This window comes from Notolepis coatsorum (genome assembly GCF_963971535.1).
Source record: "Notolepis coatsorum genome assembly, chromosome: 19".
Taxonomy (NCBI): Eukaryota; Metazoa; Chordata; class Actinopteri; order Aulopiformes; family Paralepididae; genus Notolepis; species Notolepis coatsorum.
The window spans coordinates 5293125-5319292 of record NC_140183.1 but is presented as its reverse complement, the minus strand read 5'-3'; the positions used below and the strand labels follow the sequence as shown (position 1 = coordinate 5319292).

General features: G+C 44.9%; 1 protein-coding gene across 2 annotated transcripts; it reads right to left on the bottom strand.

Annotated features, from left to right (window-relative positions):
- Positions 1 to 6588: 6588 nt before the first annotated feature.
- On the bottom strand, positions 6589 to 24257 carry LOC311246369 (tyrosine-protein phosphatase non-receptor type 2-like). Of its 2 annotated transcripts, none has more exons than XM_084336530.1 (9): positions 24089 to 24257; positions 17169 to 17259; positions 16933 to 17033; positions 14858 to 14956; positions 14513 to 14644; positions 12105 to 12314; positions 9440 to 9604; positions 7781 to 8238; positions 6589 to 7332 (listed from the first exon to the last, which is right to left on the bottom strand). In XM_084336530.1, exons 1-9 carry the CDS (start codon positions 24143 to 24145, stop codon positions 7143 to 7145), a joined length of 1503 nt encoding a protein of 500 aa, XP_084192656.1. In that variant the 5' UTR covers positions 24146 to 24257; the 3' UTR covers positions 6589 to 7142. The 2 variants fall into 2 exon arrangements, with proteins under 2 accessions (XP_084192656.1, XP_084192657.1); XM_084336531.1 differs by having other exon boundaries at positions 7781 to 8235.
- Between the last annotated feature and the right edge of the window lie 1911 nt (positions 24258 to 26168).

The following is a 26168-nucleotide window of genomic DNA, read 5'->3' as shown; positions in this document are numbered from 1 at the left end:
ACGACAGAGTACAGCAACTTGCAATGGGCCTGGTCTACAAGATACACTACACGACCAAGGTACCCATGGACATGTCAAAATACTTCCCAAAGGTCAGTGAATACCACGATCACAACACCAGAGGGAGCTCCACAAATCATGTTAAACCCAGATTCGGCTCAAACAAGGGACTAAACACGTTTCGCAATTATGCCACATCAATGTGGAACGCCCTACCCAAAGCTGTAAAGGAATGTGAATCACTACCCGCTTTCAAAACCACTCTCAAGGAACACCTACGCGAGACTGCAATTCGAAACTGGCCCCTGTAAATGTCCTAACCCAACCCCCTCCAATGTACAGTAACTTACCTAGTATGGTTGTCAATATTCCAATGTACAGTTTTGCTTGTTTGTACAGTGTCCCCCCCCCCAACCCCCTCCAATGTACAGTAAATTACCTAGTATGGTTGTCAATATTCCAATGTACAGTTTTGCTTGTACAGTTGTACAGTGTTCCCCCCCCCCCCCAACCCCTCCTACCCAACCCCACCCACCCAACGCCACCCAACCTCCTCCAATGTAGTTTTTTTTTTTACGTCAAATGTATATACTCCCTTTTCTGGTCTCTTTTTGTATCACAAACAGTACTCATAAATGTATAGATGTAGCAGTACTGTCTATCTGTATGTCATGTATGTCGTATATGTCCTGATGAATTGAAAATGGGGGACCCTGATGTAAACAAGACGAAAGTCTTTCTCTGGTCTGCATTCCCTTAATAATTGTGTGTATTGAGCTGTACTGTATTGTACCCATTCTGCAATCTGTTAATAAAGTTTTCAATCAATCAATCTTTCCACAGCAAAACGGTAGGCAAGGCACCTTGGTTGAGAAATGCAGGCTTCAATCTATGTGTTGTTTAGTCTATCTGTTCAGTACTGTTCAGTCCTGTTTCAAGATGCACAATGAGATCTGAGAGAATTGTTGAACAGATATAGAACACAAAATATTCTCTAGAATGTTCTATTATGACATACTGTGACATCACAATGTTCTAGAATGTTCTATTATGACATCATGGTATCAACACCTTAATTGCTGCATCATGAGATACTTGGTGGGCCATGAGATGAGATACTTGGTACTTGGAGATTTCAAAGAGTTCTTCCAAGAGTTTGGATGGAGATGTGTCAGGAAGCTTTGTCTCAATGTTGTCTGTAAAGGTTTTTTTTATCCAGAGTAACTTGGTGATCCTTTTCTGTGTTTTATTAAATAATGATTTTCAGATTTTGAGAAATGGTATTTTCATGGAGAACAGTGCAGCTGCAACAGATAGCACTTTAGTGATAATTTTCTGTAACCCAAAAAAAAATATATATATATTTTTTTTTCTTTTCTTTTTTTTGTAAATCTCAAGGCCCCCCCTGTCATGCCTCTGCGCCCCCCACTTTGAGAAACACTGGTCTATTATGACATCATACTGTGACATCACAACGGAACATGTTTGAGTTTATTTGAATAATATAAATATGTTTGTTAAGGCTGTCCCCGAAGCCTGGGTTGTCTCCGGCTTCAATCGCCGTCACCCTCAATCCTCCGGCGACTTCTTCCACGGTCACCCTTTCTTTGGGCAGTATTTGACGGGGGCGGTGGAGTTCTGCCAGTCGGGACCGGGGCCGGAGCACGATGGCTGCGTCTGTCAGGTTTAACAGACGCACAGGCACCCTTCCATTTAGGGCGTGTGCCACCACGTTGGCCACCATTAGGCCGGGCGGTAGGTTGGCACTCGGAGTGCTCTCGAGCATTACGGGGCGTTGTATCTTCGCCGACGTCTCACAGCGGCCCTGGACGACCACTTCGCTGCGGGGGGGAATGACCACCGGGTCTCGGCCGGCCACTTTCACGTACCCCCTTCTCCCCGGGGCGGTGCACCCCTGTTCCTCGTGAGCAACGGCAGTGACGATGCGGCCCAGGGCGGCGCCCCCGGCGTTGGAGCGATGGCGACCAGTTGGGCGTATCCCCTCCATTCCGGCGAAGAGGTCATACACCCCGCTGAGTATGTTCATCCCCAGGAGGCCCGGGACGGCGTTTCCCACGGAACTGCAGTAGGGGTCGTCTTTTACTACCAACACACATTTTCCAGGGAACTTCATGCCTAGACACTCCACTTCAGCGAAGAGGCACCCCACCACGAGGATTTCTAAGCCTCACACCTCAAAAGACGCATAGACACGGTACAAAGAAGTGAGTTCACTTCGTGGTACAGCGGTCTGTGTTGTTGCCGGCGGCGTGGGAGACCCGGGTTCGAAACTCCCTCCGGGCATCGAAGTTTGAGGTGACGTTGTCACAACCGTTACAATGGTGCCGACTGACCCGGATGCCTTGGGTGGAGTGGAGTAAGTTTAAGGAGGGTGAGTGTAACGGATGGTATCGTGAAGCGCAGTCACGAAGGGGTGCTATGGGTTAAACTCACTCTCACATCCTCAAAAGACGCATAGACACGGTTAGGGATGGGTACCAAATTCTGTACTTTTGAGGTACCGAACCGAAACACGTCGGTACTACCGAGTATCGAATCAAGTGAGAAACCGAAAATAAAATAAAAAATAAAAAATTTTATTAATTTTTTTTTCCTTTTTTCTTTTCATGTCAACGTTCACACGCACAATATATGCTTAACTAGGATTTGACTTGATTCAACAACAAAGCCGTCGGAGCAATGACAAGCCGAAAACTGTCAAAATTGTAGTTATTTGAAGTTTGGATTTTTTTTTACGACTGAGGTAGGTAAATTAAATTTCTTGAGACTAAAGTACCGAAAAAAGGTACCGTTGAGTACCGGTATCGATTCACAGGTACCGGTACCGGTATCGGTTCAAATGTGAAAGGTACCCATCCCTAGACACGGTACAAATAAGTGAATTCACCTCTTGGTATAGTCTGTGCTGCTGCCCGCAGTGTGGGAGGCCGGGGTTCAACTCCCACTTGGGGCATCAAGGTTTGAGGTGACGTTGTCACAACCGTTACACATGCACCATAGACATTCATGTTATGAGTGGGCGTGCTGCCTGTGACAAGATGGCCACCAGTGAACTACGCTGGAGACTCCGCCTTGCACCATCTAGTTATATATATCTGTGGAATTCTACCTGTGTTTACTTCCTCAACAACTGTCGGTTTTTGGATTACCGTAATAAGCCTTTGCTTTTTCTCTGGTCTGCATCCCCTTAACAATTGTATGTATTGAGCTGTACTGTACTGTACCCATTCTGCAATCTGTTAATAAACTTTTCAATCAATCAATCAAACAACTACTCAAAGAGTTACGGTAAAGAGAAGCAGCAGTGGGCACCAGGAGGGAGGGGCCAGTAGACTTAAAAGTTAATATATCTGCATAATCCTTCTATATATATACCTATACACCTGCATATAACCCATATATCTCTGTGTGATGATGACTTATTTTTGTCGTACTATACTTGTGCAGTTGTGCTTCATGATGACAATACTGTAGCGACCCTGGGATTTGGGTCGGTTGGTCAGTTGAGCTGTCACTCAACACTCCGCCATCCCTATTGGACGCGCCAGCCACGGGTTGACAGAGTCGAGAGTGCACGGGCTGACCTGGGGAGGTATAAGTGGGTGGGGCATGGGACCCTCTCTGGGCATGGGAAATGGTAGCAATGAGTCTGATACCGCAACCTGTAATGGAGAACTGTGAATAAAGACCTGCACTGAGAACTACCAACCTGCCTCGAGAGTCGTCTTATAACGTTGGAAACCACGAACGTTACATTGGTGTCTGAAGTGGGATTTGAGGCGAAGTATGGACATTAAAAGTGTCGGTGGAGAATGAGCTAACGTGGGCTAGTGAGGGCTAACGGGAGCCAACGTGGCTAGCGCTAGCTAGTGGGAAGCAAGACTGTCTGTTGGGGGAGGGCGTCTCTGTCGGTCTGGGAACAGGAGGACGCGAGCAATCTGGAACCAAAGGATTTGTATAAGTATTTGGTGGTTGTCGTCTCCTGGGGCCTGACAGAGAGGGTTGCAGCCGGTAACCAACAGAGCACGTCGGCAGCTAATGAGCCTAGCTTAGCTTACAGTTAGCATCAGGTTTAGTGTGGCAGAAATGGAAGCCGGCGCCGTTAACATTAACACTTTAATCGCCAAGGATGCCTTAACTCGTCATTCCCCGCCATGCTAATTCTGGCAATGACGCCGTAACACGTCATTGAGATCAATATTTAAAAAATCTGTGATCACAATCATATTTCTCCCGCGGAGACTTGAGATCTACTGTTGATCCCCTCTCAACTCTCCAACGGTTCAAGAGCGCCATCTGGTGACCGATCGGCGGATCGCCCAAACCGGAAACCGGAAACTGGTGCTCATCCAAATTTGGTCCGATCACTCGCTATAGGTCCCGGGACTCGAGCTAGACACAATGGATAGCGATCCGTTACCAATAACTCGATAAACAACATGATTTGGACGTATATACTATTATACAACCTGGAGATGGATCGCATATTTCAACATCCCATAATAGGAATATTTCTGCTCCACGCTCATCGCCCAACGGCCCGAGGAGACTGGGGTAAGTTTCAGCGTTATTTTTTACCGTGTTCGATACAAACTGCTCTGATGATCATATCACCCACGCACACTAGATGAATCATCTAACGTTGGCCACGGAATTATAAACGACACCCCCCCCCCCCCATCCGGTCAACATCAGATGATAAGTAGTAACTTCTAGAAGCACGTCCATTTGACATTTTTTATCTGGCGCCGATCGCTATCAAACTGTATTTGATCATCAATATAATGCATTTGGGGCTATAAATCACGTTCTGCAGAAAACGATAAAAACATATTTATTTATGCTCTATGATTGCATGGATGAACTGCAACATATGTCCTTTCAATGTGAACTTGTGAATCCCCCTCTACCCCACTCCACCCAGAGGCTTGAAACAATGAAATCACTATAGCAGTCAATATTATGTGCAAAAGCCTCTTCTTAAAACAGGCGTATTAAATCAATTCCTGGAACATCTCATTTAGCTCGCATTGATTGTACTAAGCGAATCAAATGGTAGTCCAAATAAAATTACAACTAGAATACGAGCAGCAAATCATCAATGGATGTTCTGGAGCTGTGGCTGAACCTCTTCCAAGCAGCTGGAACTGGGATTAAACAAAACAATCCAGTGACACAAACAGGCTTTGATATAAAAAGAGGAATATTTTATTTAAGAAGTAGTTCATGTTTTGTTTGCTTTTCAAACCACCAACTGTCATGTTTTCACTGTAGATGAACAGTGTAAAAAAAAAAAAAAAAAAAAAACAAGAAAACTCCCCTGAATCTCATGTGAAACAATGACGACCAAATTAATGAATGGAATGGTCCGAAAGTCTACTCTGGGGCAAATCAGAATAGAGTAAAAAAAAAAAAAAAAAACACATCCATTAGGGGTAAATATCCAGTGTCTCAAAACATTCCATCTCAAGGAGTTAGAACATGCTAGCAACACATTCGGTGTGTGACTGACTCTTTAATACAACTATCACTGTATCAAAATGCTCACTGCATACAGTCTGATGCAGTGCAGACAAGTCATACCGATTTCAACTGGTGGTTCGTGGTATTGTATGAAGTAAATGTCTGTGTATTGGTTATGGTAGGTAACCTTGCAGCACTCGTTTTCCTACGGAAGCTAACTCTTCCGACTCCCTTCAAGGCACGTTAAGACTCGTGTTTGCCATACAATTTGCAGTCATCGGCATATCATACAGCTTAAGAATTTGAATGCAAGGTGCTATGAACATAAACATTGCTTTGTATTGGTCCCAGTAGATCTAGAAAACCGAGCTAGTCTAATGATGGGCTTATTTCTCAAACGAGAGAAGACAAAAACATGTATTCCGTGCCGCGATGCCAGGAGATCAAACACAGGCCTATTGCTATCACTTTCCAACATGGCCGTCGGAAGTATAGACCCAGTAGGAAATACATTCCATATGATGGGAATACAGATTAAGTGACTGTCCCAGAGTTCAGATCCCCCTTCGACACACTATGCCCCTTATTGATGGAACTAACGTTGCCGCCCCCCCCCCCCCCCCCCGCGGACAACAGTGGGGATAACCTGAAATGACACACATTACACCAACCAGTGGGTAAACGACACACACTAGGCAGAAAGGGACCAGCATCTTGTCGGATCCACTTGAGAACTAAAAACCTATGAAAATGTGTCGACGTAAATAGAAAATGAACGAACGGATTAACATAACATTCCGTCTGAGCCTGAAACGGCAGCTGTGGGTGTCTGACCCCAAAATGGGGTCCGGTCGCAGACACACTGGCCCGGACCGACTGGTGTGTCCTGTTGACACAATGGAAGAACAACAGGCGCTCTGGAAAACCCCTCGACGCATGCGTGAAAACAGAACAACATTTTAATTGCAGGAAAAAAGCTCGGTGGTAGTTGACCTCTAGTCTCTGGAGTCTCGTCTTCCTACGTGTCTATGGTAGTTGACCTCTACGGTAGGATCGCAAGTCACACCATTTCAAATGCAAAATGTAAAGCAGGTCCTTGGATGAACAATAAACAATGACCTATGACCTTTACAAATAAAGAATGCAAAAATAAAATGGTCAGAATATCCTTTTTTTTTTTGTGTGTACTGTGCCTTTTAAGTACGTTTCTTTCTAAAGCATTAGCTCCGATACAGTACATTCATCATAGTGACAAAAGGAAAAAAAAACGTAAAACTTAAATCATCGCGCTGGCACCAAGATCCTGAGATGTTACCATTTTTGTTTTTAAAGATCTTACATGGAAAAATATACACACACTCACACACACACACTCACTCACTTGATCTAGCGCTCTGGCATTTTGACCTTAAGAAATAAATATCCCCAGTTTATACACACACACATTACCATCTAACTCTACTTAAAGAAAGTACCCGTCTCCAGGTACTGGTGCAAAATAAGATACGGGTAAGTGAGTCTGAGGTGACCTAGAGAGAGAGAGAGAGAGAGTTCTTCACTGGGAGTACACGCCCAGCGCCAGGGCCGCACCCCCCCCCGGCGCCCACGTTCAGCGGTACACCCTGGCAGCAGGCCCGGCGCCAGGAGGCCCACCACGCTCAGCAGTACACCCAGCACACCAGCAGGCCCAGGGCCAGGGCCGCGCCGGCGCCCACGTTCAGCAGCACGGGTCTCCAGTAGAGCCAGCTCTCCTTCTGCCTCTCCGAGTCGCTCAGCCTCTGCTTCATCCGCTGCAGCTTCTGCGCCGTGGTGGCGATCCTCTCCTCGCGGTGCCTCTTTCGAACAACGCTGGGGAGACAATTTGAACACGTTAATAATATGGTTAGGCAAAACTATAAAGACGAGTTTTTTTTTTTTTATCGATATCGTGCGACGGGGGGGACGGACGGGGGGGGGGGGGGTCTCTCGGTTCTCGTGAATTACGTGACGACGGTCAGAACGACGTTCTAATCAAAATAATCACATCGTTATTTATAATAAATGAACAGTTTACCTCCGCCATCTGTTCTCTTCCCTCCAGGTAAGATTGCATCCAGCTCACTGATAAACTCATCAAAAGTTTAAACCAATTGCTTTTAGCTCGTCAATCAAAATGGAGTGACTGTCGAAGGCCTTTTGTAGCTCCAGCGTGACCATAACTAGCAGCACAGTCAGAGTTGTAACAGTACATGGGATTGAGTACATAAGAGCACAAAACCTCCCGCTCTCGCCCCCGTCGTCGAGCTGTTCTACTTACTTTCCGGAGTCCTCTGCCATGTGGTGGTTTTGACAGAGTGTGTCGACCCCCCCGTCTCCTGAGCCGGCCTGTGGTTCCAGGCAAGGCCCTGGCTTACCGGCCTGTGGCTCCAGGCAAGGCCCCGGCTTACCGGCCTGTGGCTCCAGGCAAGGCCCTGGCTTACCGGCCTGTGGCTCCAGGCAAGGCCCCGGCTGACCGGCCTGTGGCTCCAGGCAAGGCCCCGGCTGACCGGCCTGTGGCTCCAGGCAAGGCCCCGGCTGACCGGCCTGTGGCTCCAGGCAAGGCCCCGGCTGACCGGCCTGTGGCTCCAGGCAAGGCCCCGGCTGACCGGCCTGTGGCTCCAGGCAAGGCCCCGGCTGACCGTTGGGCCTGTTGTCCAATTGAGGTCTGGGTGGCGGAGGAGGCGGAGGCAGGTCTGGCATCACGTCATCTTTGAACGTCACACTCCGATTGTTCTGCTACAGTGGGACGGGACACAAAGACGGGACACGTGAGGCTGAGACGACGAGAGGCGCTGATCAGAGAGCAGTTACACACAGACAGGACCGCGTGTAGTCTTTTACCAACACACTTGCAGTTCCGCGTTCGGGTTCCGCCATCTGATATAACAGCGGCGTGATTATGTTAGCGTAGTAATATCTATACTTTTCAAGAAAACAAATGCTGTATCTTGTCGGTGGAGAACAAAAAGACACGTCGCCTTTTCTTTAAAATCCTGTCGAAAGTCTGGGAGAAGCTGTTTTCCTTAAAGCAGTGTTTTCTCGCTCTCTTAATGGTGTTGTGTGTATCGTGACTCAAGTATCGTGATAGTATCGTATCGTGAAGCCTCTGGTGATTCCCACCCCTACTATCCACCCCTGTTTGTACGTACCTGCACATAGACCTTTTGCATATCTGTAGATACTATATCTGTACATATCCTACTCATACTAGTTACGCTGCTGGCCAGTATGACTACTACCATACTGTCTTGTACATAGTATACTCCCTGGCAGAGGCTTTTTGCATGAACGTCTTAATACTATGCAAGACTACTACTACTTTGACCTTTCAAATCCTGCTCTCTTTCCTTGCTCCTCCAATCACAACTGTTGCTTATTGGAGGAGAAAAAGAAAAGAGGGCGGGGCTTGAGGAGGGCCAAATCCCGGGTGGCGTAGTGGGCAAGGCGCTCGCCACGAAATCTGGAGACGCTGGGCTTGCCTGTTCGAGCCCAGCACTCCACATTTGCTTTCAGTTTAGCTGGTCGTCCGTACTAATACACATTGGCCGTATTAGGGGGTGGGAAACTGATGGGTGGGGATCGGGCGTTGTGGACAGCGACTCCTACAGGTCGGTTGGTGCGCCTGCGCAGTAGAATCAGGAAGTGTCGGGGGCAGCGTGAGCCTCCCACGCGTTACTCCTCACCACTGAGAGATCGAGCTGCACAGGTGAAAAAATGCGACTGCTGTTACCTCAAGTATCGGAGGGGACTTGTGCTATGTATGACTTAGTCCACATTGCAGCCGGCTTGTGGGAGGCAAGAAACAGCGTTCGTGACAAGGGAGGGTTGAATTGGATGATACGAAATTGGGATGGGAGAAAATATAGAAAAAATGGGAGAAAAAGTGGATAAAAAAAAAAGAGGAGGGCCAAATCCCCATGATCACAGCGCCACCTACCTGTGCCAGCTGTGTGTCTCTCAAGATGTACTTCCTGCCCTCCAGGACGGCCCGGTAGGAGAAGCGGAGCTGGTCGGCGGTCTGGATCAGGCCCATGCGGTAGTCCCTCATGTCCAGCAGAACCCTCTGGATGTCCACGGAAGACGGGTCGCTCCTCTTGTCCATCTGCACCACGGGTCAGGATTGAGATGTTTTATGGGAAACTTGGGAAAGAATGTGTAGCTAATAGGGGTGTAAGGTACACGTATCCGTACAGAAGCGTTTCAGTGTGTGCCGTACCGTACCTAACTAATACAACGGTATGTTAACCACTAACGACCGCCCACCGGGGGCTGTTTTTTTCACAATCTAATAGAATTATTATTATTATTATTATTATTTTTACAAGTCGATTATTAATTATTTCAATATAGAATATTCGTCGACAGCCGTACAAGTACAATTAGTTACTGCACTTCCACCCCCGCGTGGAACATGGAAAGCCAAACTTTCCCCCACTCTACCAAAAACCCGTACCAAACCGTGACTTCAAAAACCGAAGTATGTAACGTACCGTGGTTTTTGTGTACCGTTACACCCCTAGTAGCTAAAGCTCATGCTTGGTCTCTAAATGGTCCAGAACGCATCCACCTGACCGCATCCCCAGACCGACAGTAGGGCAGCGCCAGCATGTGGTAGTCTACACCCTCCCCAGACCGACAGTAGGGCAGCATGTGGTAGTCTCTACACCCTCCCCCGACCGACAGTAGGGCAGCATGTGGTAGTCTACACCCTCCCCAGACCGACAGTAGGGCAGCATGTGGTAGTCTCTACACCCTCCCCAGACCGACAGTAGGGCAGCATGTGGTAGTCTACACCCTCCCCCGACCGACAGTAGGGCAGCATGTGGTAGTCTACACCCTCCCCAGACTGACAGTAGGGCAGCATGTGGTAGTCTACACCCTCCCCCGACCGACAGTAGGGCAGCATGTGGTAGTCTACACCCTCCCCCGACCGACAGTAGGGCAGCATGTGGTAGTCTACACCCTCCCCCGACCGACAGTAGGGCAGCATGTGGTAGTCTACACCCTCCCCAGACCGACAGTAGGGCAGCATGTGGTAGTCTACTCTACACCCTCCCCGACCGACAGTAGGGCAGCATGTGGTAGTCTACACCCTCCCCAGACCGACAGTAGGGCAGCATGCGGTAGTCTACACCCTCCCCAGACCGACAGTAGGGCAGCATGTGGTAGTCTACACCCTCCAGACAGACAGTAGGGCAGCATGTGGTAGACTACACCCTCCAGACAGACAGTAGGGCAGCATGTGGTAGTCTACACCTTCCCCAGGCCGACAGTAGGGCAGCATGTGGTAGTCTACACCCTCCCCAGACTGACAGTAGGGCAGCATGTGGTAGTTCTACACCCTCCCCAGACTGACAGTAGGGCAGCATGTGGTAGTCTACAGCCTCCCCAGACCGACAGCAGGGCAGCATGTGGTAGTTCTACACCCTCCCCAGACTGACAGTAGGGCAGCATGTGGTAGTCTACAGCCTCCCCAGACCGACAGCAGGGCAGCATGTGGTAGTCTACACCAGTGGTTCCCAAAGTGGGGGTCGCGAGATGATTTTTTATGCAGTCAGGCCACAGAACTTAGAAGTAGGCCAGGCCAGTGTTTCTAGTTGCAGTGGCGCGATAGTTAGATAACCTAGGTGGGGAACAACCAGTAGATCACTGCAACTCACACAAGTTGGAGAACTATCTCTCTCTCTCTCACACACACACACAAAGAGAGCTGCATGTGATTGGTGGAGGCGGGACCCTTACAAAAAACTAAAAATCCATCAAAATCAGTATTGTTGCTAATCATTGACACATGCTAGCCTGTAATAATCCCCCCCAGAAAAATCTACTTTGCATTTGATATATTGCAAATATATGCCATCACACACACTGGCATTTAAAGGGTTAGAATTATAAAATGAATTGAACGTGGTGTTATGATCAGGGCTGAAGTTGAATAAAAGATTTATGAAAGAAAAAGTGGTATTTCAACATATAGTAATATTTCTATGGTGTTTTTGAAGAGGACAATTTAGTCCCTTATGGTAAGAGTGAGTATCTTTTTCAATCTGACATTACAAAAAAAACTGAAAATCCATCAAAATCAGTGTTGTTGCTAATCATAATCATACATATGCTAACCTGTTTTTTAACAATAATTTGTGATGCCATCACAAACACTGGCATTTAAAGGGTAAAAATAAAAAAATGCCTGCACCAGAATGCAGGAAATGGAGTCTGTAACAAGAAATGTCCTGGTGGGGGACCCCCTGCTTAAAAAGTGGCCTGACTGGGGCTATATTTCGCACTATATTTCCTGGCCTGAATGATTTCCCCAGTCCGGCCCTGGTTAAAAGCCTCCAATTTACTAGTGTGTGTGCGTTTGAACGTTTGCATGTTTCAACCATACATACAAAAAAAATTTAAAAAAATTATAATAATAATAATAATTTTTTTTTTTATTATAATTTTTGTACCTCCTATAATAGTGGGGGACGCGGCTCTCTGACACCGTTATTTCGGGGGTCGCGGCCTGAAAACGTTGGGAACCCCTGGTCTATACCAAACAGACCAAACCATCAATCCCACCGTTCTTTGCATCATGTTACGTTCAACATGCTCACCAGAAGCAGGCAGGTGTCCACCAGGGAGAAGGTCCCGGAGCGTCCGATCCCCGCACTGCAGTGCACCACGGACGGCCCGTGTTCCGGCCCCAGTGCGCCGGACTCCCGCACCTTGAACAGGAAGCTCAGGAAGGAGGCGGGTGACTCCGGGACGCCAAAGTCGGGCCACGTGGTGTAGTGGAAGTGATGGATCTCCCGGGACTCGCCGGTCTGGACCAGCGAGAGGGAGGACAGACGGGTTAACCCTAACCCTAACCCACGTGGTGTAGTGGAAGTGATGGATCTCCCGGGACTCGCCGGTCTGGACCAGCGAGAGGGAGGACAGACAAGTTAACCCTAACCCTAACCCACGTGGTGTAGTGGAAGTGATGGATCTCACGGGACTCGCCGGTCTGGACCAGCGAGAGGGAGGACAGACGGGTTAACCCTAACCCTAACCCACGTGGTGTAGTGGAAGTGATGGATCTCCCGGGACTCGCCGGTCTGGACCAGCGAGAGGGAGGACAGACGGGTCGTGTTTTTTTAACCCTTTCACTGCCACACGACAAAAGGTTAATAACCCTTTACTATCACACAACCGACGGTCGCTGGTGTTTTTATGTACATTCGAAATTGAATTCGACATTCGAATATAATGTTGACAGCCCTACTACAGACTGTTAACCACCTGTAGTGTGGCAGTGAAAGGGTTAACCTTCTGTGTATTGTCGCAGTGAAAGGGTTAACCGTTTGGTAGTGCGGCAGTGAAAGGGTAGAGATTTACACTACCAAAGGGTTAACCCTTTCACGGCGACAATACAGAAGGTTAACCCTTTCACTACCACACTACAGGTGGTTAACCGGGCTGTCAACATTATATTCGAATATCGAATTCAATTTTTCGAATCGACATAAAAACACCAGATTCGAACATGAACGGAGAAATTCTAATTTGAATTGAATGTAAACCGACTGTGCCTTTAAGACGGCACGGTGGGTCTTGCGACATGCTGCCATGTCGCAAAGTGTTGTTGTTGTTGCCGGCAGTTGGCGCGAGTGTTTGAACGTCTTATCTTGTGAAGTTATTATACACAATATTGGCGACGAGGATTATGGATTCTTTACTCTCACATCTCTCTCCGTTCCTCGCCCTGCCTGGCGAGCCACCAATTCTGTGGATTCACTGGCTGGAATCTTTCGACAGGTTCATAATAGCCGTCGGGCTAGCCGATGCCAACGACGTGAGGAAGAGACCGAGAACGGATTTTTCAGACTCTCGGAAATGCACATAATTATGGGGATTGTATCACGCTGCTGTGTGGACATTTCTCTGCTCCACAGAACGCGATGCTCCGGCGGATTGTTTTGACGACAGCAGGCGGGTGAGTCGGTCCAAATAATTACTGGTCATGGTTATTTTTAGTCTTGCAATTTTAAAGCCATTTTTTTTTTACGCTAAAATTCGAATTAGTCTACAATTCTGCAACGAATATCGAATTCGATTTTTTTTTAAGTGACAGCCCTAGTCTGTAGTGTGGTAGTGAAAGGTTAACCTTCTGTAGTGTGGTAGTGAAAGGTTAACCTTCTGTAGTGTGGTAGTGAAAGGGTTTACCTTCTGTAGTGTGGTAGTGAAAGGGTTTACCTTCTGTAGTGTGGTAGTGAAAGGGTTTACCTTCTGTAGTGTGGTAGTGAAAGGTTAACCTTCTGTAGTGTGGTAGTGAAAGGGTTTACCTTCTGTAGTGTGGTAGTGAAAGGTTAACCTTCTGTAGTGTGGCAGTGAAAGGGTTTACCGTCTGTAGTGTGGTAGTGAAAGGGTTTACCTTCTGTAGTGTGGTAGTGAAAGGGTTTACCTTCTGTAGTGTGGTAGTGAAAGGGTTTACCTTCTGTAGTGTGGTAGTGAAAGGGTTTACCTTCTGTAGTGTGGTAGTGAAAGGTTAACCTTCTGCAGTGTGGTAGTGAAAGGGTTTACCTTCTGTAGTGTGGTAGTGAAAGGGTTAAAGATTAAACTGGACTTTGAAGAAGTCCCTTATTCATTGCAACGTAGTCCTGCGGCAAACACACACATGCAAACCTTCCACTGACCTGATGCTTGGTTCTAAGTAGGGATGTCCGATATTATATCTTATATATATAATATAATAATATATAATATAATATATATATTATATAAAAATATCTGTATTGGTTTTAATTTATTTAACCTTTACTTACCCAGGAAAGCAAGTAAGAACGAATTCTTATTTTATTTATTGTCAAAAGTATGCATAATGTTGTGTTAATTCCACGACAATTGATATGTAATGTTAATTACCTGAGGGGGGGAAACCCCGCATACCATATCGGTATCAGAAATTAAGAGTTGGACAATATCGGTATATCGGTATCGGTAAAAAAGCCAACATCGAACATCCCTAGTTCAGGGTGCTCACCTTTGTGTTGTGCAGCTCCAGCACCGTGCAGCAGGACTGGTCGTCCTCCGAGAGGAGTCTCACGACGAACCCGGTGTCAGTGAAGGACATCTGCTGCTCCTCTGTGGTCGGCCAGTACTGAGCACACTTCTCCTGTCCAAGACAAACACCAACCGGGTCGTTCAAATGCCTAATCCAACACGGGATGTTTCATAATATTCAGCGACTGCAACAACAGCTGAGCTACTTGGCAGATTATTCCACGAGGCCCACGACGGGAGCAGACCAGAAGCACCGCAAACTAATTTAAGAGCAAAATGGCCATTTCTGCAATATTCCGGGGACATAAAAGAAAGGTTTACTTACGGATCCTTTTTCGATGACTCTGTTGAGCATGATCACAGCTTTGGAGCACTGCTCCCAGATCATCAGCCAGAAGTGGCCACAGGTGTTCCTCAAAGGGCCCTGTGGAAAGGTTTACAGCCAATGAGGGAACTGACCTGATCTCAAACCCCACCCTCTTTTCTTGATCCTCCAATCACAACTGTTACTTCCCTCCTAGAGTAAAGTTATTGTTGGTAAAACAATTTGTGTGGCATAAAAGAAGCATAGAAAAAGACATGTAGTCAAGATGATTAGTAAATATTATGAAGTGTAATAGGTATTTACTACATGTTTACTAGTAAATATTATGAAGTTGGATTTCCATATTCCTACTTATGTATAAGATACATATTCCCACTGATGTATAACAGACATATTCCCACTGATGTATAACAGACATATTCCCACTGATGTATAACAGACATATTCCTACTTATGTATAACATACATCTTCCCACTGATGTATATCTTAGGGATGGGCGTGAGTAATCAATTAATCGATTACTCGTAGCTATGAGAAAAATCGATCTAAAATTATTAATAATTTTTATGAAAAAAAAATAGTTTTTTAAATTGTATTTGTTTACATATTTGTTTCACATGTATGTGTAAGATTATAACTGTTTGTTGGTTTATACGTGAATGAACAAAATGAAGTAAAAAATAAAAAATAAAAAAGTAACGTTTTTTTCCCTTTTCGAGTAATACACGATCACTCGAGTATAGCATGCAATCAATCGATCTGGATTTTTCTTTAAAATGTCCGTCCCTAATACATCTTCCCACTGATGTATAACAGACATCTTCCCACTGATGTATAACAGACATCTTCCCACTGATGTATAACAGACATCTTCCCACTGATGTATAACAGACATATTCCCACTGATGTATAACAGACATCTTCCCACCGATGTATAACAGACATCTTCCCACTGATGTATAACAGACATCTTCCCACTGATGTATAACAGACATATTCCCACTGATGTATAACAGACATATTCCCACTGATGTATAACAGACATCTTCCCACTGATGTATAACAGACATATTCCCACTGATGTATAACAGACATCTTCCCACTGATGTAACGTCACGGTGACCAAATGCGTCCACATTTTCATAGGATTCTATCACATTTTCATAACAATAGCGATACTTACCCTGCGCCGTTTTCATTGAGGTTTCTTACAAATTAACGATGTTTTATTTGTCCTATATATGCGGATAACATTTAAAATCTTAAATTGTGCCATTTTGTTTCCCTTTAGACAACAAACATAATGCTAATGATGCACTTTTGTTAAGATAATTAGTTTACCATTCGCGGTCACTGTACTGAGGTCGCATTAATAGTTTACCGCTGTTCAGATCGCGTCAAAGAATAGACGTGTCGCAGTGACCTGTGACCTGTGCTAAAGGATCTTGGTAAATGTATTCATGTAGTTTTCAACATTTTCACCTTTTAATTTTAAACCAATGCTGCCATCTACTGACAACAGAAAGTGTTGTGTATCGTCACCTTGAGAGGCACTTCCGTAAACACCGTCGCCCAAAACCCATTCTAGAGATTCCCACTTTTTACTGGGAATGGGGCGTGACCGAATTTGGTCCGAGACAATAAGAGTGACTGAGATTGGTCTACGTTCCGTTATAACTAGGGATGTCTGATATTATCGGCCTACCGATATTATCGGCCGATATCAGCATTAAAATGTGATATCGGAAAATATCGGTATCGGTTTTCGAAAAAGAAATATATATATTTTACATTTCTATAACCTTTATTTACCCAGGCAAGCAAGTAAGACCAAATTCTGATTTTATTTATTGTCAAAAGTATGCATAATGTTGTGTTAATTCCACAACAAGAGATATGTAATGTTAATTACCTGAAATTATAAAAAAAAAAAATGGGAGGGAAACCCTGCATATATCGGTATCGAAAATTAAGAGTTGGACAATATCGGTATATCGGTATCGGTAAAAAAAAGCCAACATGGAGCATCCCTAGTTCTAACAGACGTCTTCCCGGCGCCTGGAGGACACGGTACCTGAGCCAGGATGTAGACCCGCTGGGCTTCCTCCATGGTGACCAGGTTGGCGTTGATGTAGTCGTTCTCACAGTTGTGCAGCTTCACCCGACTGTGATCATCTGAGAGAAGAAGAAGAAGAAGAGAGACCAAACCACGAGGTCTTACATCAGAGAGACACCATCACAGGGAGTAAATATGATCACTCACGCGGCATGAATGTATTAATATGAAAGTGTATTATATTATATACTTACAGGGGCTGACGTCCCTGTACCGGTTCAGGTTGCGATTGAGCGGCCGGTTGGCCACTTCGCAAGAATGCTCGTTGGCTTGGGTACGGATTTCCTGTCGAGGACAAAAACACAAAACCACAGCCACCAACACATTTACCAGCGTGTTCAGAGTATTCCCTCCATCCTGCCACAACCAACACATTTACCAGCGTGTTCAGAGTATTCCCTCCATCCTGCCACCCACCAACACATTTACCAGCGTGTTCAGAGTATTCCCTCCATCCTGCCAGCCACCAACACATTTACCAGCGTGTTCAGAGTATTCCCTCCAACCTGCCAGCCACCAACACATTTACCAGCGTGTTCAGAGTATTCCCTCCATCCTGCCAGCCACCAACACATTTACCAGCGTGTTCAGAGTATTCCCTCCATCCTGCCAGCCACCAACACATTTACCAGCGTGTTCAGAGTATTCCCTCCATCCTGCCAGCCACCAACACATTTACCAGCGTGTTCAGAGTATTCCCTCCATCCTGCCAGCCACCAACACATTTACCAGCGTCTGGCAGGTGTTAATATCCTGAGCCCGTCTCTCTCTCTCTCAAGTAGCCAAACATTACACTATAAAAACGAACTGGATGGTTGATGTTTATCATTAAAGGTCAACCTCCACGTTGTATTTTTGTTCAATAAACAATGTGGACTAGGCCAACAGTGACTTTCATGAAGAATTGGAAAAAAAAGTATTGAAATTGAAAAATGCCAAATTCCCTATAGCAACTCTATTCACCAGTACACAAATATACAGAATTGTCTAATCGATATACAAATATTTTGTAACACATTTATTTTCAGATGCCGACATGGCCGCGTGCATCAATAAGGAATGTGTATATTTTCTATTGACATGACATGTCTACAGTCTACAGATGTCAGAAGACAAACAGATATAACTTGAGAGCTCACTTGCATGTTCTGTGTATACTCTGCATGGAACACAGTACTCTGTAGCTAGCTAGTAGCTACTGTTCAAATGTATAGGTTCAAGTTTTGTTTTGTCACATATAAGGTACATTAGGCCTAACAAAAATAATAGTTGGTTTCAGGTTGGTTGTCAGTTTGGCCATGGGTAGGTAGGGAATTTATTTTATTTTTATTTTTTTTTTATTCTTTCCCACGGCGACTATGGATAGGGAATTTCTTTATTTAATTAACCCTTTCACTGCCACACGACAGAAGGTTAGCCCTTTACTATCACACAACCGACGGCGATGCTCCATCATTAGCATCATTAGCTCCGCATCCGCGGAGCTAATGATGCTAATGATGGAGCATCGCCGTCGGTTGTGTGATAGTAAAGGGCTAACCTTCTGTATTGTCACAGTGAAAGGGTTAACCGGCTGTCGTGTGGCAGTGAAAGGGTTAAAATGTTCACAACAACATGGATGCATGTACTCTGCCAGCATGTTTAATATCCATAATACTAAATGTTTGACTAAGATTTCTATGAAACTTTATTCTAAAAAAAAAAAATTTTTTTTTTTTTTTTTTAATATATAATTTTTTTTTTAAACTCATAAAATATATTGGGTCGCACCTAAATCGGCAGGGTCGGTCGGCAACCTGAAACCAACCATTATTTTTGTTAGGCATTAGAGTGAAATGCTTGGTTCTGTATGAGCCTCCTGGGATTGTGCTTCATACAGTAAAAAAATATAATAATAATAATAAAGACCAAACACTATAGAAAATATACAATATACAAACTAAAGTACAAAATGAAAACAATGAGGCGTTGCAGACTTTTCTAAAATGCTCAAATGAGGTCTGGATGTAGTCTGGGCTGAACGATTAATCGATTTTTAAATCGAAATCGCGATTTGGAATGATGCAATTATCAAATCGCAAAGAAATAAAAAATGTATTTAACCAGGAAGTCCCATTGAGATACAAGATCGGTTTGGGAGAGGGAGGTAAGGGGTTTTAGATTGTGTGTGTTGTGAAGTTTAGACTTCAGAGAGGGAGAGTAAAGTACAGAAAAAAAGGTACCGTTGGGTACCGGTATCGATTCCCAGGTAAAAATAAACATTTTCAGGCTCTGTGTCCTGAAAAGACCCACCGCGTAGGCCAGATGCAAGCCGCATTTTACAATAAACCTCCGTGGGGCTGCTTAAAAATATATATATATTTAATCGCAATTGCAATATCTGTCAGAAAAATCGCAAATTAGATTATTTCCCAAAATCGTGCAGCCCTAATGTAGTGAATGAATGAAAACTTTATTTAACAGATTGCAGAATGGGTACAATACAGTACGGCTCAATACATACAATTGTAAAGGGGATGCAGACCTGAGAAAGACGTTTGTCTTGTTTCCATCAGGGTCCCCCATTTTCAATTCATATAGACATTTATGACATACACAACATACATGACAAATCTTTTTGTAATAAATAGAGTGACATTCATGCTATAGCTACTGACTACTGCTAGTAGGGCACTGGGGGAGAGAGACAGCTGCTCTGACAGGGTCTCACATTCAGAAACTGGTTGTGTAATAAGTAATAACAGAAATGTAGATAGAAGCTTCAATTGGACTGAACATGTCTCCGTGTTAATAATTTGCAAATAGTCGAAGACAAAAATGTTCAAATAAAGCGAAATGCCAACAAAGATTAAAGATAAAATATAAAAATAAATGGTGTAACGTTTTGATAATATAAACCGGGATGCTGGGTTCGGTAACGTCATCACGTGCCGCGTGTTTCTCGGTAAGTCTGGGCGAGTTCTCAGAAGCTGCACGTGTGACGTCAGCTGGTGTTGTTAGGCAAGGAAACTATAAAAGAAGGAAGGGTCAACACGTCCGAATACTAGCGTTATATATAGACCACTGCACTTCTGCGTTACATGGAGCTCGTGGGGGGCTTGACGTCAAGGCTCTAATCAACATGGATTCAAGCGCTTGCTGTTACATTACTGGCTGTTAAGGTGTAATGATTAAGTTCTTTGATTTGATCAAGGTCTTTCGGTTTATTGTGTTTGTTAACTTAACCATTCATAAGAAGGGAGATGTTATGGTGCTATTACCCCTTCTGCCGGTAATATGTAGGAACTGTCATCTAGGTTTGAAGACTACCGGATGGCGTGAATATTTTAGGCAACCAACTTGTGTTTAGCGTTTCTCTGATTGGCCACTACGCCCATGTGACCACGGCAGCGCGAGAGAGCTGCAGCGCGGAAATATGCTGTCTATTGCCATTCTCTAAGACAAACTCTAACCTTAACCAGCTCCTTAACAGCGCCTAAACTTAACCCTTCTAACCTTAACCAACTCCAAAACAATGCCTAACCTTAACCTTAACCAACTCCGAAACAATGCTTAAAGTTAACATGCCTAAACTTAACCGGCGAAAAGAAAAAAAGAAAAAAAATGTTAAGGGAATCGAACTTGTAACCAACAGGATCCACAGCAAGGCAGCGCTGCCAGTTGAGCTAGTTGTCGATGTCTAAAGAGGGGGGATTACTGCTACATAATGCTGCCGCGACAGAGCTCTGCTGCTGCCGCGGGGGCGTGGCTAGACGCAAGTTGGGCGTGGCTAGACACAAGTTGGTTGCCTTTAATATTTAGGCCGCCGGATGCAATAGCCTCCAGCTGCAACCGCGGAGCAAGCCCCTCACTAGGTGTGGCAGCCACAGAGAGCGGAAGTTTCTCTTAAGGGTTAGGTAACGGGAGCGCGCGTGCACGTGGCGTCATTAGCGTGCGTGCGTGCGTGCAACCAGTTTTGATATCAGCAACGCAACACTGGTTAGGTTTAGGCCCTCATCTAAGAGAGGTTAAGGTTAGAGTGACAGTCAGGGCTGGTAATCCTTCCTGTAACAAAGCAACATAGGCCCTCAACCATGGAGGTTAGGGTTAGGGTTGGGGAAGTATTTTACTGTATTGTACCCATTCTGCAATCTGTTAATAAAGTTTTCAATCAATCAATTCCTGGCCGCGACCCTCTCTCCAACCGCACGTCTCAACCGAGCTTGGTCAAGGGGGAGGGGCTAGGCCCAATGTGGAGTGACGCTAGCGCTAACTTCTGCCAATCAGCGCGCGCCTGCCACAGCGTCTAGTGAGGGGCTCGCTCCGCGGTTGCAGCTGGAGGCTACTCACCAGATGGTGCGACGTCTTCTTCTACGGTCTCGAAATGTAGAGGGCTTAGCACGAGCTAGGGGCTAGCAGCTATATGTATTACTGAGAGCATAACAATAAAGAAACATACTGAAACACCTCCCACCCTCCCCCGCTTTCTCCCATGAGCTCAAAATACCGGAAGTGTTGCGGTGACTTTGGTGTCAGTTCGATTGAAGCCTAAATACCAGCTATCTGAGGAATTGATTGATTGATTGAAAACTTTATTAACAGATTGCAGAATGGGTACAATATAGTACGGCTCAATACACACAATTGTTAAGGGGATGCAGACCAGAGAAAGACTTTCGTCTTGTTTACAATGTACATTGTCCTAATGTACAGTCTCCTCCCCATCATATGTATATACTCTGTCAGGATCTATGGGTAACAGTAGTGTATATTTGCATATCGTATATGTCACAAATGTAACAGTACTATATACCTGTATGTCATGTATGTCCCTATGCCATAAATGTCATGTCATATGTTGTGTATGTCATAAATGTCATGATTAATTGAAAATGGGGGACCCTGATGTAAACAAGACAAACGTCTTTCTCTGGTCTGCATCCCCGTAACAATTGTGTATATTGAGCCGTACTGTATTGTACCCATTCTGCAGTCTGTTAAATAAAGTTTTCATTAATTCATTCACGAACTGCAGGGTGCGTGATTTTTTTTCGTAGCCGCATTTTGTGGAGACGCTCTCTGATTGGCCACTGACGTTTCTGGTCATGTGACATGTGCGCCCAATCGTGTGACGCCTGTTTCTTTCACCAGTTAAGCTAGGCACTCTTTCGAAGTTGGTTAAGGTTAGAGTTTGTCTTAGAGCAGGGCGATAGAACACCAGCCCTGATTCCAAACTCTAACCTTAACCAACTTCGAAAGAGTCGCCTAAGCTTAACCAGTGATAAACTAGGCGTTAGGTAGTTTGCATGCTGTTCGAGGCGGAAATGGGCAAAGACACAGGCGTCACGCGATTGGGCGCACATGTCACATGACCAGAAACGTCAGTGGCCAATCAGAGAGCGTCTCCGCAAAAGGAAAAAAAATCACGCGGCGTCCCCAAGGAAATATTAGATCAACCAATTACGTTAGTTAACTACGATTATTCCGACTTTAAATAACAAGTCAGATCAGATGGCTGATCCAATGATTCAACTCAATGTCGACCGAACTGAAAGTTTCCACACTTTGGCACCCCGGTCGCCTGTTCCTTAATGATAAGCAAGCAGTGCAAGAATGCGGAAGCATTCTACCGTAGTGGCGTGCGGTAATGCGCCTTTCATTTTCCGCCGCCCAGCGCCCAGGTGCGTGCACCGGCGGCGGCGTGCTCGCTCAGGTGCGTGCGTGCGCCGGCGTGCTCGCGCGAGGTGCCCGCGCATGCGCATGAGATCCCGCCTTGGTTCGACACGAGCGGAGCTCAATATATATAAGTCACCGCCCCTTATTCAGTATCGAGAAATAGCTCAATTGGCAACACTGCATGGCTGTGGATCCTACAGCTCGTTTGCTGGCGAGTTCGAATCCCATAAAATATATTTTTTTTAACGTGATTTTTTTTTTAACGTGTATTCTTTCGCCGGTTAAGGTTAGGCATGGTTAAGGTTAAGGTTAAGGTTAGGCATTGTTTCGGAGTTGGTTAAGGTTAGAACGGTTAAGTTTAGCCGCTGTTAAGGAGCTGGTTAAGGTTAGAGTTTGTCAAAGAGAATGGCAATATTCTTTCTATGGTTAAGGTTAGGCATGGTTAAGGTTAAGGTTAAGGTTAGGCATTGTTTCGGAGTTGGTTAAGGTTAGAACGGTTAAGTTTAGGCGCTGTTAAGGAGCTGGTTAAGGTTAGAGTTTGTCAAAGAGAATGGCAATAGACAGCCTATTTCCGCGCGACAGCTCCCAAAGCGGGCCTGAAAAGAAAGGCGCTTTACCGTAGTGGCGTGCGGTGACGAATGCTTCCGCATTTTTGCACTGCTTGCTTATCATTAAGGTAGACGCACCCCGGTCCCCAACAATGCGTTCACGCGCTACACAGTGACGTCATTTACCCGTCCTTCTTTTATAGTTTCCTTGGTCGGGGGCGGGGAAACGCGTCATCAGACCTACGTGCCGCGCTCGCGCTGCGAGTCGACGCCGCAGAAAACACGGGACGCTCGCGCCGCTCAACTTTTTTTTGTTCTTACAATTTGTCTCGCGGCGTGAACTACAACAACTCACGACTGTTTACAACAACAACACATGTATTATTATTAAAACAGCCAATGACAGCATTAATAACGTTGACACGATGCGGGTGAGAAGAAGCCATGATACCAGAGTTTGTGACAACAAGGAACTCCCGAGTTGATGCGCCGTTTTATTAGCTTTTTCATTATTAATATAGGAAGTCAGAATGCAGCATAAAGCCTGTTAGCTCGAACCCTAACCCTGATATCATATAATATATAACCCGTATATACAGCAGTGGTGCTGCAGTCCGGTACAGCCTGTTAGCTACGGAAGTCCGAGCTAGCTAAGTAAGTAACTTACTAGCAAAGAGGGTTAATGTTTAGTGACTAGCTTCCCTGACAGTGTTGGGAGACTAACTACATTATGACTCATTATAATGACGATGAGCAAATACACACCAGCTCAAACTAGCTTGCTTTCTGCAGAGCTTTCTAGCTGTATGTACCTTAATAAGCTAACGTTAGACCAACACCAGCTAGCTAGCCTGATAGCAACCGATCGTCATAGAAACAACACCACAGGCCCCCGTGTCCCCCCGACTTACGTTGTACAGGTTTTGCCATCGCCCGGTCGAATCTATATCTTCAAATGCTTGCTCCATGTTTTAGTGTGCCAGTTTGTCTCGGAACGATTCTAAGATGATCCTTCTGATGTTTGTAGTAACGCTGTTTGCCAAGTTACTCCTCCTCTCTGACAGCCATGTAGACGGGGAGCTAATAGTTAGCTAACCTAGAGATCATCCCAGCAGGGAGTCTGTCTGGTCAAGCAGGGACCAGCTGCAGCGTCGGAGTGTAGGGTCCAGCTGCAGCGCCGCAGAATCCTCACTGGGCAAGCCTGTGGCAGCCACAGAGGGATGAATGAATGAAAACTTTATTTAACAGATTGCAGAATGGGTACAATACAGTAAGGCTCAATACATACAATTGTTAAGGGGATGCAGACCAGAGAAAGACCTTCGTCTTGTTTACATCAGGGTCCCCCATTTTCAATTCATCAATTCATGTCGTCGTCATCTCTGGACTCCAGCCTTGGACCAGGTCGGTGTGCCGTTGCAATGGCCAGGGGCTCCGGCAAGTTATTTCTCCCCAGAAGCTCAGGAATCAGTTGAGACATAAGATGGGTGACGTTTCTCTACCCTCGGTAATGTTCACGTTTCTATTTTTTTTAGCTGTTTTATGCGTTTCATTCATATGATCCTGTACATTATCTTCATTCATATGATCCTGTACATTATCTTCATTCATATGACCCTGTACATTATCCTCATTCATATGACCCTGTACATTATTATCTTCATTCATATGATCCTGTACATTATTATCTTCATTCATATGATCCTGTACATTATCTTCATTCATATGATCCTGTACATTATCTTCATTCATATGACCCTGTACATTATCTTCATTCATATGACCCTGTACATTATCTTCATCCATATGACCCTGTACATTATCTTCATTCATATGATCCTGTACATTATTATCTTCATTCATATGACCCTGTACATTATCTACATTCATATGATCCTGTACATTAGTATCTTCAGTGACGCTGACCCGTGTCTCCAGCTCTGACACGTGATCCCCCAGACTGTCCAGTTGTGTCTGGATTACATCCAGTTGGGTGTATATATATGGGGTCTACCTTAGAATCCAATGTAGTGCTGAACCCCTGGATAGCCTCCACAGTGTCTCCAGGTGGATTTGCACCGGCAACGCCACCTCCACCGGGCTCGCCATGACGCCGGTTGATTGCAGGTGTGCCCGGTGTGTAGACACTCCTGTCAGAACACTGGCTGTCAGAACACTGGCTGTCAGAACACCTGTCAGAACACCTGTCAGAACACTGGCTGTCAGAACACTGGCTGTCAGAACACCTGTCAGAACACCTGTCAGAACACTGGCTGTCAGAACACCTGTCAGAACACCTGTCAGAACACTGTCCGAGGTGAGAAAAGCACCGTTTTGCCTCAACAAGGAAGACTATTGTCAAGTTTGTTCTTATTTTCCCCACTTGAAGGGCTCAGGCAACGTGATCAAGGAAGGATATAACTCTGTGACTTCTTTGACCTTTGTTTGTCATTTAATTGGTTGTCACAATAGCAGGTTATAAACCTGAAAGGGTATGAAAGAACAATGTTGATTGGTGAAATAAATAAATAATATATATATATATATATATATATATATAATATAGGTCATGTATGGTATGTGGTATATATATATAAATAAATAATAAATAAATAGATAAATATATATATATAATATATAGGTTATATGGTATATATATAATAATAAATAAGAATAATACAAAATGTCCAATGTATTGGTAAATGCTGAATGAATGTTCATAATGAAAATGCATTTGGTAATTGTTTATTTGAATGAACTGATCATATAGGCTAAATGTATTAATGTTAACTATAATTTATGGTATTATTATAGCCTATGTATTTATGTTGATGTTGATGTTCAGGATCAAAATTAAAAGAACGATTGTCAAAGTTGAGCTAAAAGTTCATCTTATTCGACTGAGCATGTTGGTGCGCTGGCTCCCTCTATGATGAATTGAAAATGGGGGACCCTGATGTAAACAAGACGAAAGTCTTTCTCTGGTCTGCA